A 14,690-nucleotide genomic window follows, 5' to 3' on the forward strand; every position below is an offset into this window, starting at 1 on the left:
AATCCCCTTTCTTTGCTTTACGTCCCCTCGACCAGCAGCAACACCCTGTGTTCGGCACCTGGCCCCGGTCCTTTGCTCCCAGGGAGAAACAGTGGGGTGTTAATTAAGGAGCCTACCACCTGCCTCCCTGTGGCTGTGGTGGTGGGAGCTCTGTGGCAGCTGGTTCCACCAGCTCCTGCTTGTTTACTAGTACATAGAGCCAGGAACCTGGTTAACCCTTTCTTGATTATCCCTTATTCCCCTAGTTTCTGTCCTATCCAAGGCTGTTTCCCAGGGCTTGGACCCCAGTTACCCCAGTTGTGACTTGTGCCTGGAAGCTGCAGTCTAAGATCCTTGGGCCTAGGGAAGCCTTGGGACTAAAGGACAAGCCAGCTAATCTTGCTTGTCAGGCACAGAGCAGCTAAAATTAAAACTGCCAAGTGGCCTTTTCTTTCTCTGCTGGTGACTTGGTGCCTGCCAGCTCTTTGGGGGGTGTCAGGGGCAAGGTCAAGCGTCCCGCCTTGTGTTTTGTCAGCATTTCTTTGCAAAGGGTCGCAGGCTATTCTGTTCTCTCAGGTCTAGGGCAGCAGGCATGCACCCACTGCGGGACCAGAGAAGTTCATGCGAAGTCACAGCCCTGCGACGTAGTGAGGGCCTCACCTGGCTCCTGCTGCTGTCACTTGGCTGCACTCCCTTTGGGGACAAAGGCACCTTAGAGCTGCTTTTCCTTCAAGGAGGCCTAGGGGCCCAGCAAGCTCCTGTTGCCCCCGGCATTTGTCCAGCGGGCTAGCAGTTGTGGCCTGGGCTGCTGTCCATCCCTGAGCTGGGCAGCTCCATGTGTGTATGTGGAGGGGAGTCTGGGTGGTTGGGCCCTGGTCTGGGTGCCTGTTCCCTTGCTGTAGGCCTGTGGGGTACAAAGAAGCCTTGGAAACCGGCAAGTTCAGTGAATTTCCAGAACCCAGCTCAGGGAGTGGGGAGGGATTTTTTTTCCCTTTGTCCTTCACTGAAGGGGTGGAGGCAGGGGCGGGCAGACTGCCCTCTTCGACCTTGGCTTCACCTCATCACGTCCCCCACAAGCCTGGTTTCCCTGGGGGGCTCATCGGGTGGTTAATTAGCTCTTTGAAGCTCTGGAAGAGGTAAAGTGGCGCTATGTGGGTTTTAGAAATAAAATCAATAAGTGACTTAACCACAGCCCAGCTATCTCCTCTGTCTCCCCCTGGGGGACCAGCTCCGTTCCTGAGCTCACTGCCTCCCTGCTCCCTGCCGGCAGCTTTGTGAAGGTTTTTGGAGATTAACAAAGTGGCTGACAAAGGCATCAGGCCGAGGCCTTTCTCCAAGCTGCTCAAGGCCCCAAAATAGGAAGGAGACAGCAGGAAGGCTTGGCTCTCAGGCTAGCAGCAAGAACCTGCCTTTCTGCAGAGACAGGGAGAGGAGAAATGCTCTCTCACCTGCCTGAAGACACCTAGGGCAGGGGAAGAGACGGCATGCTGGGCAGGAAAGGTCAGCAGTGGTGCTCCGTGACTGACACCTGGCCTAGGCCTAGCACTTGGCCTGGAGAAACCCAAGATTGGTCTAGGGAGGAAGGTAGGATATCTGGACAGAAACACAAAACCCCAAGTTGGTTTGGGATGGGAAGTTGTGCTTCAGGGTTTGCAATGCTAAAGAGAGGTGAATGAGAGCCAATGGGAAAGCATAAGTAGGTGAGCTTGCTCCTCCACGCTGTGGTTATGCTGGGCTGGGGTGTGCAAGTAAAGGAGGGGCCCCTTGGGTTGCTTCACCCCTGCAAGAACTGCTTGGAAACAGTTTTGAGTAGGGGCCACTACCACAGCAAAGACAACCCACAAAAAATTTAGTTGGGAAGCAAAAGTACATGTGTTCCAGTGGAGATGACACATCCGATACCATCTTGGAATAGGCCTGCAAGGCTCCGTCAACACGTGGGTCCTAGGAAATAAACATTCTGGATAACCAGGAAAGGGGCTGCTCTTCCAAATGGGAAGGGCCAAATTACTTGGGGGAGCAGGGAGGGAAGATGGCAGCGTCTGCTGGAACCAGGGCTTTAGTAGCAGGAAAAGAGTCTTGCAGGCAATAGGGCCTTCAGAGGAGGGACGTGCGGCCAAACTGTGCTGCCACAGCCGGGTGTGTGGTGACAGCACGGGAAATGGCTGTCTGTTGAGTGTTAAATTGTGTGCTAGTCCGAGCCCTACTCCAAGGGGGTTGGGAGGCACACCTCAGCTGCTGTTGGATGCTTGTGGGTAGAAGATGGGGTGTACCCTCCTCAGACGGAGAGGCTTGAGGATGTGAGCTATGAAGTCAGTTTCCATCAGATACAAATCCAAGGCATAAAAGTGGCTTTCAAGAAAATTGGGAAAAATACAGAAAAAGTTGGACATTTTCCATAGTCCCACTACATCAGTGTAGTCACTAATGACACTTTGGTGTTTTCCTCCCGACTTGTTTTCTCTTACCCATGACACCTTGGTTGCTGTTTGGGGACAGGGGAAGACAGGGCTTGGAAACCTGAAAACCTGGGCAGGACTTGCAGTTTGGCCCACGCACCATGCTTGGTCAGCTGTCAGTCCCAGGAAACAGCTTGGCTTTCCCTGAACTATGAACCACAGGGCACTCAGTAGCATCCTGCCGCTGCCTGGGCCTGGGACCGGCTCCCTCGGCTCATGGACCAGAAAGCCAGTCCTCGGCCTGCCCGCCGCCTGGGAGGCCCTGGCAGCCTGGAGGGCACACGATCTGGGGCTCCTTTGGCTCAAAGAACCAAGCAGGATCTAAAGTTCCTCTCAAGATTAAGAGGTAGGGATTTATTCTCTCATTTGAGAATATAAATTTGATGAAGGAATCCCAGGCTCAGAAGAGTAAGGCATCCAGCCTGAGTTCACATAGCCCGTGAGTGCTGGGGCAGCCGAGGCCTCAAAGGGAAGCACCGGAAGCTGCTGGGTCATATGGACGAGTAGTATCGAGACCCTGGGGTGCAGGTTAGGCTCCCATTTTACAGCAAGGTCACAGCTGGGAACCCTGGCCTCTAAATCCCAGTATGTGGCCCCAGGGGTGGCCCTGGGTAGGAGGAGTGAGAGAGAAAAGCCTCCAGTCACCTCCCTGGGACCCTCACTATGGTTAACCAGTACTGGGGTGTGGATGCTTCAGGTCCTCCCACCCTTGTGGGCCCACCAGACTACAGTTCCCAGGGGCCCCTGCTGCAGGCTGGTGCTGTTAGCCAAAGCTAGCCTGTAATCCGACCGTCCTCGAAAGGTCACTTCAGAGCTCCTTGAGGGACAGCAACAGGGGGAGCTTTGAGCAGCGCAGTTTTGGTGGGGGTGGGGAGGGGGCAGTTTCCTGCCTCAGGCACCCTCCCCCACAGCACCCTCTACAACCCAGGGTGCTGGCCCCTCTTGCCACCCAGGCAGCCTCCTCACTCCCCAATGTAACCAACACCAGCCCCTATCCTGTGCCCGGGTATGGAGGCCCTCAGCTTGGGGTTGCCATGGAAGCTTCCCCAGAGCTCCTTGGTCCATGGTTTGCAGTCTCTGTGGGCAAATGTGTAAGCAGACACCAAGCTGCTCTGATGAAGAGGGAGAGTGATCAGGGCGCTGGGGGCTGGGCCCCCTAGGCCCCTCCAAGGAGTCCAGGCTGAGAGCCCCCAATCCTTCCCCACCCTTCACCTATCACCCAGGAAAAAGGCCCGGAATGGGGAGCACTCTATCCAAAGCCACACCGCCCGGCACCCTGCCTGCTGGACCTTGTCTCCCACCTATGGCAGTGCCAGGGGGCAGCGGGCCCCCAGTGTGTGAGGCCCAGAGGAAGTGGGTCTGTGTAGGGCCGTGAACAAGCCGGGCAGGGCCTGGCCCCGTGTGGAAGCTCGTCCCTCCCCTCCCCTCCTCCCCTCACCCCCAAAATAGCTCCTGAGCTGCCCCGCCAAGACCCTCCCACTGTGGGGGGGCGGGCCGCCCAGAGCCAGGCTTTAAATCCCCTCTTGGCTGGGGATCTCCACTCCCTGCTGCAGCCTGCCCGTCCCCCGTCGGTCCATCCCGCCCTCCGGCAGCCATGTCCCGGCCCCTGACGGACCAGGAGAAGAGAAAGCAGATCAGCGTGCGTGGCCTGGCCGGCGCGGAGAACGTGGCCGAGCTGAAAAAGAACTTCAACCGGCACCTGCACTTCACGCTCGTCAAGGACCGCAATGTGGCCACACCCCGGGACTACTACTTCGCCCTGGCCCACACGGTGCGCGACCACCTGGTGGGCCGCTGGATCCGCACGCAGCAGCACTACTACGAGAAGGACCCCAAGGTGCTGCCTGGGCACCCCACCCCATCCCCAGGGAGGTGCTTTCCTGGGTCAGGGTTTTCTGCAGCAAAATGAAAGGTCGTTCCGGGTTCCGGGGCTGGGGACAGCGGTGCCAGGTGCAATGGGGGAGGGTCCTGGGGCAGGGCCTGGGCAAGGCGCTCAGGTCCGGTGGGCTGACTGCAGAGGCCCAGCACCCACTCCAAGAGGGTCGGAGGAGCTGCCGCGGGGGGCAGTAACACCCCAGTGGCCTGGAGCGGATCCCGAAGGGAAAAGCATATCATTGGGTCAGCGGGCAGGGTGGGGCCGGGGCAGCTGGGTGGCTGGGATCGAGTGTCTGGTGGGGTCAACAGTAAATGTCAGCAACCTAACACCCCGGGGGAGAGGGGCAGGCAGGCGGGGCGGGAGGGCTCCCAGGAAGCCAGGAGACCAGGCCACCCACATCCTGGATCCCTGGCCTCCCCATCTCCTACTTGGGAGTGAGGCTTGGGGACTCGGGGCGCCTGGGCCTTGCCCGGTCAGGAGGGGCCAGACTCTAGCCCTGAGTCATAGTGTGACCTTGAGCCAATGTCTTCTCTCGGGTCCCGGCTTCTGTTCCTGCTTTGTTTCTCTCTGTCCTGGCTCCCTGGAGGGGCTGGGGGGAGACACGAGAGAGATGGCTCTTTGCACCCACACTCCCTTTAGTCCTTACAACAATCCCGAGGTGGCATGGCCACCCCACGTTCCAAGTAAGGATACTGAGGCTCAGAGAGGACAAGCGATTTGTCTGAAGTCAGAGGAAAGCTGGGACAGGACCTTATCTGAGGTGGCACCTCCAAGTGGGGAGAATCTCTGGGGACAATGATGGGACGTGCTGGGGCCTGGGAGTGGGGCAGGAGGTTCGAGAGCCCTGGATGTCGGCGAGTGGCCCTAACCCCACCTGACCACCCCCCTGGGCAGAGGATCTACTACCTGTCGCTGGAGTTCTACATGGGGCGGACACTCCAAAACACCATGGTGAACCTGGCCCTGGAGAACGCCTGTGATGAGGCCACCTACCAGGTGTGTGTGTGGGGGTGGGGGGTGTGAGCCTTTGGGGTTGGGGGATGCTGCTGCTGGTGCTCGGCCCCAACGGTTGCCCCCCACCCCTCTTTAGCTGGGCCTGGACATGGAGGAGCTGGAGGAGATCGAGGAGGACGCAGGTTTGGGCAACGGGGGCCTGGGCCGGCTGGCAGGTAAGTGACAGGGCTGCAGGGGGATCAGGGTGGGCGGCAGAGGGGTTCCTTCTTGCTGAGTTCCAGACACCCTGTCCCTGCTCTCCCCTAGCCTGCTTTCTGGACTCTATGGCAACGCTGGGCCTGGCTGCCTACGGCTACGGGATCCGCTATGAGTTCGGGATTTTTAACCAGAAGATCTGTGGAGGGTGGCAGGTGAGCAGCCTTGGGCCCAGATCCCGTGAGGCCCCCATGATGGAAGGGTCCCCCACTTGGCAATCCACCTCCAGACGGATCCTCAGATGGCCCTAGTCACAGTGGAAAGTATCCTTGCCCCCTTCCCCTGCCCAAAGGCGGCTGGAACCCCTGCAGCAGGCAGTCCACATCTGTGGGCCACTCAGACCACCCCCCAACACACTCACCAGGCCCCATCGACATCCCACCAGACCCGGTCCCCCTCACTGCCGGGTGAGATCCTCCTGCCTCTGACCTGCCCTCCTTCCTCCCCTAACCCGCCTTGGGTGCAGATGGAGGAGGCCGATGACTGGCTTCGCTACGGTAACCCCTGGGAGAAGGCGCGTCCCGAGTTCATGCTGCCTGTGCACTTCTACGGCCGGGTGGATCATACCAACCAGGGGGCCAAGTGGGTGGACACACAGGTGAGGAGCAATCAGGGGCAGGGGGTTAGGTGGTGGTGGTGAGGGGGTGGTAGGGGTGGGGGGTGGAGGAGAGGAGGAAGCTCCCAGAGGAAGCAGGAAACAGAAAGACCCAGGGATAGAGCCCTGGTGCTATCATCCCTCTTTTACAACTGACAACTGAGGCTCAGAGAGGTTAAGTGACATCCTCAACGTCACACAGCTGGAGCCCAGAGAGGCTGAAGACAGCCTCCCAGGACAGCCAGGCCTAGAGCAGAGCTTGGGAGAAAGAGAGAAGCTGTCCTGCTCCACCAGGGCCCCTCCCCTAACCTGGCTCCTCCCCACCCCACATGACTCACCAAAGATGACTTCTCTCTCCCGCACATCCTAACTAGGGGTTTGACAGGAAGCAAAGCAACAGCCCAGAAAAGGGGAAGGGGAGGAAACTAAGGCCTTGGGAGGGCAATCAACTTGTTCAAGGTCACGTGGCCAGGTGGAAGGAGCCTAAAGCCACACCAGGTGTCTGGAGCCCAGTTCAGTCACTCCTGCTGTGGCTGCCGGTCATTAGTCTCCAGCCAGGCTGCAGGGAAACCTCTAGGCCTTCAGGACCGGGCATCTGTTCCACTGTCATCCAGGCGAAGTTCCAGCAGGGGCTGCTGGCAATACGTGCCATGTGCACGTGGCAACCTGGCACAGCCGCTCTGGCCACAAGGCCCAACACCTGGCCCCGCCCTGCCCTGTCAGCTTAGCGGTGTGCTGCCACCTCCAGTCAGGACGGAGACTGATGTCCCCTATGCGGGGGTGCGGGGTGGGGGGTCCCTTGGAGAAGTGGACATGCCCCTGGCATCGTGGAAGCAGACAGTTATCCATCGAACCAGCATTAGTCGCCGCTCATTAGCCCTGTGGTCAGCCGGGCATAAGCCCCTGGGGTGGACTTGACCTCTGACTTCAGCCTGGCCCTGGAATCCCCCAGCCCTTCCTCAAGTACCCGCTTGGCTTTGCTCAGACTGGAGGACCAGCCTAGCCCCGTCATGGCCGAGCGGCCACCAACGTAGCCCCCACCTGGGCCCATCACCCATGCTTCCTCCCCTACTTCTCCCAGCTACCCTGTGAGGCAGGAGTGGGGAGTGGGGGTTTGGGGGGGGCAGGGGTTGTCCTCTCTTAGCAATCAATGCTAGATTTGGGACCAGAAGCTGAGGTTGGGAGGTACAGGGACGAGCCTCAAGCTTCGGCTTTCAGGAAGAGGGAGGCACTGCGAGTCAGACGCCCTGGCAGACGGCCCCACCCCTGACCCCATGTGGCCCTGCAGGTGGTCCTGGCCATGCCCTATGACACCCCCGTGCCCGGCTACCGCAACAACGTCGTCAACACCATGCGCCTCTGGTCTGCCAAGGCCCCCAATGACTTCAACCTCAAGGACTGTGAGTTCCGCCACCACGAGTCAGCAGCCCCCAGCCCGCCCCCAGGGCCACGCTTAGCCCAGCCTGACCCTGTCCCCACTGTCAACCCTCAGTCAACATCGGCGGCTACATCCAGGCTGTGCTGGACCGTAACCTGGCCGAGAACATCTCTCGTGTCCTGTACCCCAACGACAACGTGCGTCACCCCCTGGGCTGGGGGAAGGATGCCTGAGACCCAGGGAGAGCTGGGGAGGGGCCCGGGGCCACGGCTGGGCACACTGGCGGGACTTGGTCCTGTCTGTCCCCACCCCCGCGACGCTGCCCCCACCACAGCTCTTGGTGGAGGTGAGGCAGGTCAGGGCTACTGAGTCCTGCTGTGAGTGGGCGTGTCCTCCCTTCCCGCCACACCCCCAGCAGCCATTGGCCACGCCCCTCCACCTTGACCCCGCCCTGCCTGGCACTGTCTCCAGTTCTTCGAGGGGAAAGAGCTGCGGCTGAAGCAGGAGTACTTCGTCGTGGCCGCCACGCTCCAGGACATCATCCGCCGCTTCAAGTCCTCCAAGTTCGGCTGCCGCGACCCCGTGCGCACCAGCTTCGACGCCTTCCCCGACAAGGTGCCACGCCGGGACGGGGCCGCCCTCTGCTTCCCATCGCTTTTCTCCTCCGGCCCTGTGACAGACAGGAAGCCGAGGCTGCGGCACGCGTGCCTGTGGGACTGGGGGCATCGTCAGTCCCCAGGTGCAGACCTGACTTCCCTCCGCCCCCGGCTGCCCACAGCTCAGCCACAGAACCACGCCAGGCCCTTTGGGGGGCTCTGAAGGGACCAAGGACCATGTCCACAGGCGCTAGGCCTGGAGCCCAGCCCGACTGCCACCCCGTCCCCCCCACAGGTGGCCATCCAGCTCAACGACACTCACCCCTCCTTGGCCATCCCCGAGCTGATGAGGATTCTGGTGGACCTGGAACGCCTGGACTGGGAAAAGGTGGGCTTCGGGACCCCACCACCCCTGTCTGCCCTCCCTGGCCACGCCGGGGTGAGGAGAGCCCTGACTCCCGTGTCTGCCAGGCGTGGGAGGTGACGGTGAAGACGTGCGCCTACACCAACCACACGGTGCTGCCCGAGGCCCTGGAGCGCTGGCCTGTGCACCTCCTGGAGACGCTGCTGCCGCGGCACCTCCAGATCATCTATGAGATCAACCAGCGCTTCCTTAACGTGCGTGGGGCCGCGGGAGGTGGGAAGGGGCGCCGCAGCCTGGGGCCCGGGAGCGAGGGTTTGGAAAGGGGGTTCCGTGGGTCCCAGTCCCAGCCCTGCGTTCTCCGGGACAGAGGGTGGCGGCCGCGTTCCCAGGGGACGTCGACCGGCTCCGGCGCATGTCGCTGGTGGAAGAGGGCGCCGTGAAGCGCATCAACATGGCGCACCTGTGCATCGCCGGCTCGCACGCTGTCAACGGCGTGGCCCGCATCCACTCGGATATCCTCAAGAAGACCATGTGAGAGCCGCCTGCAGGCCCCGCCCCCGCCAGGCTCCGCCCCCTCATCGCGCGGGAACGCCTGGCAAAGGCTCTTCGTGGTCTCCTCCGATTGGCCCTTTCCCCAGGGGGCATCACCAGTCCAAGCACCTTAATCCTTGCCCAGTACAGTCCTGCCCCAGTCCCCAGCTAACTCCCTCTTAAAGCACCCATGCCCGTCCCCCGTGTGCCCGCCTCCAGGCCTCCTTTCAGGAAGAAAGCTGGGTAGGGGCCCCGGGTGGAGGTCTCTGTCCCCTAGGGTGAGTGGTGATCACCCGCCCCAATCCCCCCCCCGCCCCGCAGCTTCAAGGACTTCTACGAGCTGGAGCCTTATAAGTTCCAGAACAAGACCAATGGCATAACCCCACGGCGCTGGCTGGTTCTGTGTAACCCAGGACTGGCAGAGGTCATTGCTGAGGTGAGAGGTCACTCTCTGGCCAGCTGGGGTCAAGCCGGGTCACGGCAGGGATCAGTTGGGTATGGTCATGTAGGTTGTTCACTGCACAAAGGTGCCAGCTGAGAGTGACACCCACCCTGCCCTGCATCCCCAAGCCTTGTGCCTGCTGGACAAAGGGGCACCATTTTCTCAATTGCACAGGGGTGCCCTAAGGGCAATGGAGGCCCTGAGTCTGAAGCTCACATCTGAGGTGAGACTCGAAGGGGACAGAAATCTGGCAGAGGAGCCTCAAGGTCACTGCCAGCCTTAGGAAGGGGCCAGGAGGCTGGCTGGGGTCTGGTGGGAGGAAGATAGGGGCATGCACCACATTCCCACTGGGAGGCCAGTGAGGGAGGAGCTGGGAGAGCGCCCAGAGCGGTCTGCTGGGTGGAGGGGCCCGGCTGCTCAGAAACAGGGAGGAGGGCTTGACCGAGAGCCACCTTCCCGCAGCGTATCGGGGAGGACTTCATCTCCGACCTGGACCAGCTGCACAAGTTGCTCTCCTATGTGGATGACGAAGCCCTTATCCGGGATGTGGCCAAAGTGAAGCAGGTGGGGAGGGCTGCAACCTGGGACCCCGATGCCAGAGCTGGTGGGGCTGGGACTCTGGGTCAGGGATGGCAAACAGAGCTCGTCTCTCCTGCCAGCCCCAGGCCATTGGTAGAAGTTGCCCAGAGTGTGTGATGGGAAGTCATCCTCTAAGCTCACTGGAAGAGTTGACATTGACATTGTCTGTCCTGGGGCACGACAGGAGGAAAGAAGCAAATGAGCCTCCTTCCGGGCCTGGGTGAATGGAGAGAAGTGGGGTTTCCTGAGGCTGAGGCCTATTGGTGAGCCCTCCCCTCTCCCCTGCCTCCAGGAAAACAAGTTGAAGTTCTCTGCCTACCTAGAGAAGGAATACAAAGTCCACATCAACCCCAACTCGCTCTTCGACATCCAGGTGAAGCGGATTCACGAATATAAACGCCAGCTCCTCAACTGCCTCCACGTCATCACTCTGTACAACCGTGAGTGGCAGGGACTCCACCCTGTCCCTTGGTCCTCTCCTCTGATGCCTCACAGCTTGTGACATGCCTCCCAATCAGTATCTCCTTTGGTCTCATGACAACTCTTGGGATGTGGAATTATCTCCATTTCACAGACAGGCAAACTGAGGCTGAGAGACAGGGAGGAAGGAGACAGTAGCAAGTCACTACTCGAGTCAGGCCCCCGTCTCCCAGCCTGGACCCTGGCCAGGTGGGTGCTGTCAGGGGCCCAGAGGGAAAAACTGGTCCACTTCACCCCCCTCTCTTTTCCACAGGCATCAAGAAGGAACCCAATCAGTTTTTTGTGCCCCGAACCGTGATGATCGGAGGGAAGGTGAGAGGCCAGGAGTCAGACCACATGGAGTCAGGCTGGCCTGGCTGGGTTGTGGGATAAGGGGTAGGGGTCAGGGCTGTGGAGCTGAGCCCAGGCTGTGCCCCCACAGGCCGCCCCTGGGTACCACATGGCCAAGATGATCATCAAACTCATCACAGCCATTGGGGATGTGGTCAACCACGACCCGGTGGTGGGTGACCGCCTCCGTGTCATCTTCCTGGAGAACTACCGAGTCTCGCTGGCCGAGAAAGGTGGGGTGCTGCCAACAGGGTCCCTGGGGAGACTCTGATTAGTTCAATCCCAGGAAGAGGTACTAGTCACCTCTAGAGAAGGGCAAGGCTGGAGAATGGTGGAATTTCAGGCAGAACAGGGTGAAATTATAAGGGAGATGGGCTTTGTGTGGTGCCTTTCAAGTCCGACACCACCAATGAAAAAAGGGGGAATCCAGGTTGGCTCCCAGATGTTCAAGAACCAACAGGGGCAGGGATGGGGAGAGACACAGTTGGTAAAGATGGCAGGGTTGGGGTGGAAGGGTCTCTGAATCTGGCTATGCCTGGAACCAGTCTGACAGCCGCAGAGTCTGGGACTCTTCCCTGACCTGCCTTAGCTGACCTTGACTCCCTGCTGCTCCTCGTCTCCCCCAGTGATCCCGGCTGCCGACCTCTCCGAGCAGATCTCCACTGCGGGCACCGAGGCCTCGGGCACAGGAAACATGAAGTTCATGCTCAATGGAGCCCTGACTATTGGCACCATGGATGGGGCCAATGTGGAGATGGCAGAAGAGGCTGGCGAGGAGAACTTCTTCATCTTTGGCATGCGGGTGGAAGACGTAGAAAAGCTTGACCAGAGAGGGTAGGGGGGTCCAGGACTCCAAAGTTCAGGGTCCATGGGCAGGTGACTCCAAGGAGTCTTGGGGTGGGGTGGTGGGGTGGGGGCAAGAGGAGGACATGTGCCTGGAAAGCCTGGTCCAGGTTGCACAAGGTTTTAGCGATGGCCATCTGGAGAGGGATCTGGAGAGCTTTTGAGGTGGCTTACAACAAATAAGGTTAATGGAATAGGGGAAAAAAAGAACTAATGCAGAACTGAAAGAAAAAGAAGAGGAAATTATATCAACATTAAGAGATAGTATTATTTCTGGAAGTGGAGGTAAAATGCAAGTCTTGGCTCCCTGGCAGCCATGGCAAAAAGGGAACTATGAGTATAGTAGTTACAACTGTGCTTGTGGTCAGAACCACAGTTCTTCATAGGAGACATTTTCCTGGCACTAGTAGATTTTTTTAAAATGTGTTTTATAATATGATTTTTAATCATAAAAGTAATACATGCTCATTAATAGGAAAAAATTTACGAACCACAAAGAATAATATAACCATCGTTCCATCACCCAGGTATAAAACTACAGACCTCTTCTTCTATGTGTATCTATATATATAAATGGTGTGTATATGTGTATCTTTTAACAATTGTACAATTTTGAATCCTGATCTTATTTAAACTTAGAGAGGCATTTCCCATGTTGTTGACTAAGTCTTCAAAAATATTTTCAATGTTTGTGTAATGTTCCTTCCTGTGGATGTGCCATAATTTATTGACCAGTTCCACATGGGTGGATATTCAGGTTGGTTTTCTCTGTTTCTTAGAATGAATATCACAGTAATAAGCAACTTTTTACATCTTCACCCACATCTCTGATTCTTTCCTTAAGATGATTTTTAGAAGGTATTTCTGAGTCAAAAAGTATGAAAGTTTTTACGTCTCTTGGCACATATTGCCAAGTTGCTTTCGAAAAAGTTGGCACTGGTTTACACTCCCAGCAGCTTACAGGAGCAGCATTAAATAAACACTGAATTTCTTCTGGGAAGCTTGATTAGAAAGTTCTGACTTTGTCCTTTGGGCAGGAGGTGGCCAGGGAATGTTTTGAGCAAGGTCTGACATGTTCAGAGTTCCGCTTCGGAAAAACAATTTGGGCTGCAGGATGGAGGCTGGATTTCAGGGGGCCAAAGTGGAGACGGGGGACCGGGGTGGAGGCTGATGTAATGCAGGGGAAAGTAGGGGTACAGGGCCCGGACCCTGGCGGTGATGGGGGTGGAACCTAAAGAGGCTGTGGAGGAGGAGGCCTTGGGGTCTGGTTGGAAGTGGACAGGGAGAGAAAGAGACAAGACTGGCCTTGGCGGATGGGGGAGGTCGAATTGGGGAGACTGAGAGGTGGGTTGATGTCTCAGAAAGCAAAACTGATGGCAATGAGGCCTTTTGGACATCCTGAGTTCAAGGACGTTCCTGAGGACATGTCATACCTCCTGAAGCCCCAAGGGGAGGACAGGGCTGGACTTGGTATAGTGGGGGAGAAAAGCCATTCACAGAGGAAATAAACTAGCCAGGACTGGGATGGGTGTGGTTTGTGAGAATGGGGGGAGAAGAGTACTTGCTTTGGTGCCTCCTCTCTGCCCCCTCCAGGCTTCAGCTGCTTTGTCCACAAAATGGGGTGGGGAGGGTGACAAGCAGAGCTGAAGGGAGGGGCTGCAAGGAGGGTCAGGGAACGACCTCCAGAAGGGGTGTGACAGCTTCAGGAAGTCCAGCAGGAGGCTGGGCCTGGGTTCTGACCCTGGGCTTGGGACTCCCCCACTTTTCTCTGGAGGGGCACCCAGGCCCCCCTTACCAAGGTACTGACCCCAGCTCTGCCCCTGCAGGTACAATGCCCAGGAGTACTACGACCGCATTCCGGAGCTTCGGCAGACCATCGAGCAGCTGAGCAGCGGCTTCTTCTCTCCCAAACAGCCTGACCTGTTCAAAGACATCGTCAACATGCTCATGCACCATGACCGGTGAGCACTGCCAGCCAGGGGGCTGTGCGGGCATGGGTGAGGGTGTGGATGGGGGCTGCCAAACTGATCCAGGCTCAAGCCAGGTGGAGAGGCTGGTCACAGGGGTCCTGGGCAGCAAGGCCAGGCTCCTTGGGAAGCAGCCACTCTCCAGGTCCCCAGCTGTCCACTGGGACAGGAAGGGCTTGCTCCTTGTCCTCACTGAGCTTCCTGCCTCTCCATTCCCCTCCAGGTTTAAAGTCTTTGCGGATTACGAAGACTACATTAAATGCCAGGAGAAAGTCAGTGCCTTGTACAAGGTGAGAGTCCTGGGCCTGGGCGTGGCAGGGCTCTGGAGACCCTGGCTGGGAGGAGGCTGAAGGTCGGGCCCGGTGCCTCCATCAGCTGAGTGAACCCCGAGTTCCCTCTTGGTCTGTAGAACCCACGCGAGTGGACACGGATGGTGATCCGGAACATAGCCACTTCGGGCAAGTTCTCCAGCGACCGCACCATCGCCCAGTACGCCCGGGAGATCTGGGGCGTGGAGCCCTCCCGCCAGCGCCTGTTGGCCCCTGATGAGGGGCTCTGAGCCTCCAGACCAGACCCCAAATGGGCCCCAAGTCTGTCTGCAATCTCTTGGGCCAGCCCCAGTCCCTCAGCCAGAGGGTGGGGCTACCGGAGTTAGATCTCTAAGCCTCCTCCTGGAACCCCCAATTTTCCCCAGCCTCAAGATCCCAGTGTCCAGGGTTGGACACTGCCCCCCTCCCCTCCTATTTATGGGGTCTGACCAACTTCACCCATTCCCCAATAAAATGATTCCCTGTGGGAGCCTCTCTGTTGGGAAATATTTTTAGCTCTTGGCGGGCACAGCGGCAGCTGCGCAATCACCCCCTTACCCTCACCACCCCCACCCCAGGTGCGTCCCCTCGGAGGCGGGCGGGGGCGGGGACGGTCCGTGGGGGCGGGGCTCCTCCGTGCCTCTCTTCTCGGGCCTGTGTCCATACTAGGTCAGCGGCCAGCCGGGCCGGCCAGGGGGCGGGGCGTCCGCCCGGGCGACGCCCACCGGGGCCGGGAGCCGGGCCGGGGGCTGAA

At 58.7% G+C, this 14,690-nt stretch overlaps 1 protein-coding gene across 1 annotated transcript; it reads left to right on the forward strand.

Annotated features, from left to right (window-relative positions):
• Nucleotides 1-90: 90 nt before the first annotated feature.
• PYGM (glycogen phosphorylase, muscle associated) lies at nt 91-14,413 on the forward strand. The gene is made up of 20 exons (XM_037838088.1): nt 91-4,275; nt 5,209-5,310; nt 5,405-5,483; nt 5,575-5,678; nt 5,990-6,121; nt 7,407-7,518; nt 7,611-7,693; nt 7,968-8,111; nt 8,388-8,480; nt 8,564-8,710; nt 8,824-8,987; nt 9,309-9,423; nt 9,892-9,993; nt 10,301-10,448; nt 10,742-10,800; nt 10,910-11,051; nt 11,445-11,652; nt 13,488-13,622; nt 13,852-13,918; nt 14,038-14,413. The coding sequence occupies exons 1-20, from the start codon at nt 4,033-4,035 to the stop codon at nt 14,185-14,187; spliced, it is 2,529 nt and encodes an 842-aa protein (XP_037694016.1). The 5' UTR covers nt 91-4,032; the 3' UTR covers nt 14,188-14,413.
• Nucleotides 14,414-14,690: the final 277 nt, after the last annotated feature.

The sequence above is a fragment of the Choloepus didactylus genome, chromosome 6 (assembly GCF_015220235.1).
Source record: "Choloepus didactylus isolate mChoDid1 chromosome 6, mChoDid1.pri, whole genome shotgun sequence".
NCBI classification, from domain to species: domain Eukaryota; kingdom Metazoa; phylum Chordata; class Mammalia; order Pilosa; family Megalonychidae; genus Choloepus; species Choloepus didactylus.